Below are 3,167 nucleotides of genomic sequence, written 5' to 3' on the forward strand. Positions count from 1 at the left end.
TCAGTGTGAGCGGCCATCTGCTGAGGCCCACTGGGGTTCAAGGAGACAGAATCCCCTAGTTACCACTCAAACATGTGCATCCTGTGAATAAATAAAAAACGAAATTTAATCTAGACATATATGAATTCCCAGATTACAGTGAGATTAATCTAGATTAAAATAATAATAATGACAGTAAGGAAGACAGATTGAACAGTTGAGGAGTTGGAGGAACGCTCCAGTTCAGGTTTTACTGCTTTTGTTTTGCAAACTGTACAGAATTGCAGTCCTTCTTTTCACAGTGTTAATGGTTTATCTTGAAAAACTGGTTTTCTTTTCCACTCCGACCTGTTTTAACGGATCGCACTCAGCTCGCCGCTCGCTCTTGCTTAAACCCAACAGAAGCGCAGGTGAGACCTTGAATCTATTTACTAACCCTGATGCCCTATCTCTCAGTAACGCTGTCCATGGACTCTGGTCAAGGCCATCGCCCTTACGCACGCCATCCATGGAATTCCAGTTCCTAGACAGATCCAAGTCAGATAACAGGTAGCTTCATTTCACTGCATCCAATAAAAGCTTTAAAACGCAAAACTTTAAACTCTACAGATTAAATAAAATACTTTATTAACTGGAAATCATTCACATGTTAATGATCATATTAATATTAATCCCAGAAATACCAAATGGTTCAAATCTGTCAGAAATAAATAATAAAAAAAATGAAATCAGTTTGACTTAATGTTGTTTTTGAAATATGCAGCGGCTAATGATACACCGGTTATGAACTTCCCCCTCCTCTCGACCCTCCCATACGGAGGAGGAGGAGGGACATAAAAGCTGCAACTCGCCGCCTGTTTCAGCACAACTGACTCATGGCTCAGTTCTGACAGGAGTTCAAACCAAACCTTCTCTGCTTTAGTCGGACGATTCTTCTGCTTTTGGAGTCCATCAGCTTTCATCAAAGAAACCTTCATGTTTTCACCGGAGCAGTGATAAGAAAAAACATCACTTTCTGATCCGGATCTCCTTCCTGTCCTCTTTATCGTTTCTCACCTTTGCTGCAGCATCACAATGATGATCAGCATTGCTTTGATCTGGGGAGTGGTGGTTGGATTCTGCTGCCTACTGTGGCTTGCACTGGGAATCAGACACAGGTAAGGCTGCACCCATCAGATGCACAAAACCTGCAGAAAGTTTTTATCACATCTATAAAAAACTCTATTATTAATATATGCATTTTGGTGTAATTATGCTATTGTTCTTTAAAGTAAAAACAATGATAAAGTAATTATTAGTGCTGCATCCCTCTGAGATACAGCATCTCTTCTCTGTAGATGAGATTTTTTACATTCCCGTCTCATTACTGGGATTCTGTTGAAATGATTTGCTGCTTCTGCGCAGGAACCGCCGCTCTGCACCATCAGCGTTTGGCTGATTTAAAGATTTCTTTGGCTCAGGGTGTCAGAGAGTCGAGCTCATTGAGCTCTAATTGACTTTATTTGGTTGTCATGGTGACAGCTGTCGTAAGGTGATGAGTCATCAAGGTGTTGTTGAGTTTGGTTTAAAAAAACAAAATCTCTGACATCAGATCATTGTATCTTAAACACATTTGCGTCGTCAGACTCCCTGAGCCGTCAGATCATGTTGTTTTTTTCCCCAAACTGATACATCTCTTTATTTTAATGTTTTATTTATTTTTATTAAGCTAAAATCGATATTATGCCAACTCTGTATTCCTTCACAATATTTGAAGAGTTGTTTTATATGTTTTAATATTTGTATTTTTCACAGTGAAATTCTCACTGTTGTGTCTTTAGGTTGAAAACTTTAAGATCTGTCGACGGACAACAGATGGAAAATAGCCTCTTGGCTGAATCTGCTGTATTTGCAGAAATAATAATAATAATAATAATAATAATACATTTTATTTAACGGCGCCTTTCTGGACACTTCACAGAAAAAAAAAACAAAAAAAAACAAAGATGAAAATACTAAAATACAAATACAGGAACATAAAAGTTATGTATTCACAGATAAGCGAGCTGGAACAGATGGGTTTTAAATCTGACTTTGAATAATAATAATAATAATAAGGAATATTAATTAACCCTGTTCCTGACAAATGGATAAATATAATAAAATAATAATTTTAAAGTAAAGTACTTTTAATATATTTTGATATATTAATATCCTAAACAATGTTGGCTTTTACTACAGTTCCCATGGGTGTTTTATTTACCTTAATATGAACTATTTCTACCGCAGTGAAGATTTGGCTTTAATGGGAATTCACACCTAGAGAAATATAGAATGCAAATGTGCACAATTTAAATCGCAAATAAGGAACACAATATTTAAAATTCATTCCTATTTGTTTTTTCTGTTTTCCTGCAGGCAAACTGGCGAACCTGCAATTGAAAACGGTTTAATTCCCTACCTGGGCTGTGCTTTGCAGTTTGGTGCAAACCCTCTTCAGTTCCTTCGCAGCCGCCAGAAGAAGTACGGTCACATTTTCACCTGCAAGATAGCAGGCCAGTATATCCACTTCCTGTGCGATCCCTTCTCCTACCATTCAGTCATCAGACAAGGACGACACCTTGACTGGACAAAGTTTCATTTTGCTACGTCTGTTAAGGTGGAAGATGCTTATTTATATGATGCAGTAAAAAGAAAATGTCTCAAAGCGAGAGGAGATTCAATAACGCTCCGCCATCTTTTATCTGCAGGCATTTGGTCATGACAGCTTTGACCCTCGTCATGGTCACACCACAGAAAACCTCCACCAAACCTTCCTGAAGACCCTGCAGGGGGAAGCTCTGCCCTCCCTGATCGAGGCTATGATGGAGCACCTCCAAGACGTGGTGCTGAAGTCAGACACTCTGTGTCCTGATGGGGATGATTGGCAGGTAGACGGCATATTTGCCTTCTGCTACAAGGTGGGTGACACCAATTCATCTACTGACTCTATTATTGTTCAACATTCTTTCCTCAGTTTAGGTTTACTGTGTTTAAAGGCCTGAACACACCGGTTACTGCGACTTTTTAACGTCCGATCCGATTTTTTTCCATGTCCCACTGTCTGCGTATAGAGAGGCTCCAACTAGGCAGGATGAGCAGATTCTTTTTAACCTGTCTATGTGCTATAGACACATTAAAACAATTTACAGATTATGAAAAGTTATGAA

General features: G+C 38.8%; 1 protein-coding gene across 1 annotated transcript in view; it reads left to right on the top strand.

The window, feature by feature from the left end:
- Positions 1-1,053: 1,053 nt before the first annotated feature.
- LOC107103459 (cholesterol 7-alpha-monooxygenase) overlaps positions 1,054-3,167 on the top strand; it is a 9,666-nt gene continuing 7,552 nt past the window's right edge. The window contains exons 1-3 of the mRNA XM_015403176.1: positions 1,054-1,136; positions 2,377-2,617; positions 2,709-2,918. Of these exons, the coding sequence (XP_015258662.1) occupies positions 1,054-1,136; positions 2,377-2,617; positions 2,709-2,918 (534 nt within the window). The remainder of the gene's footprint in view (positions 1,137-2,376; positions 2,618-2,708; positions 2,919-3,167) is intronic.

This window comes from Cyprinodon variegatus, unplaced genomic scaffold (assembly GCF_000732505.1).
Source record: "Cyprinodon variegatus isolate N-32 unplaced genomic scaffold, C_variegatus-1.0 Scaffold1453, whole genome shotgun sequence".
Taxonomy (NCBI): domain Eukaryota; kingdom Metazoa; phylum Chordata; class Actinopteri; order Cyprinodontiformes; family Cyprinodontidae; genus Cyprinodon; species Cyprinodon variegatus.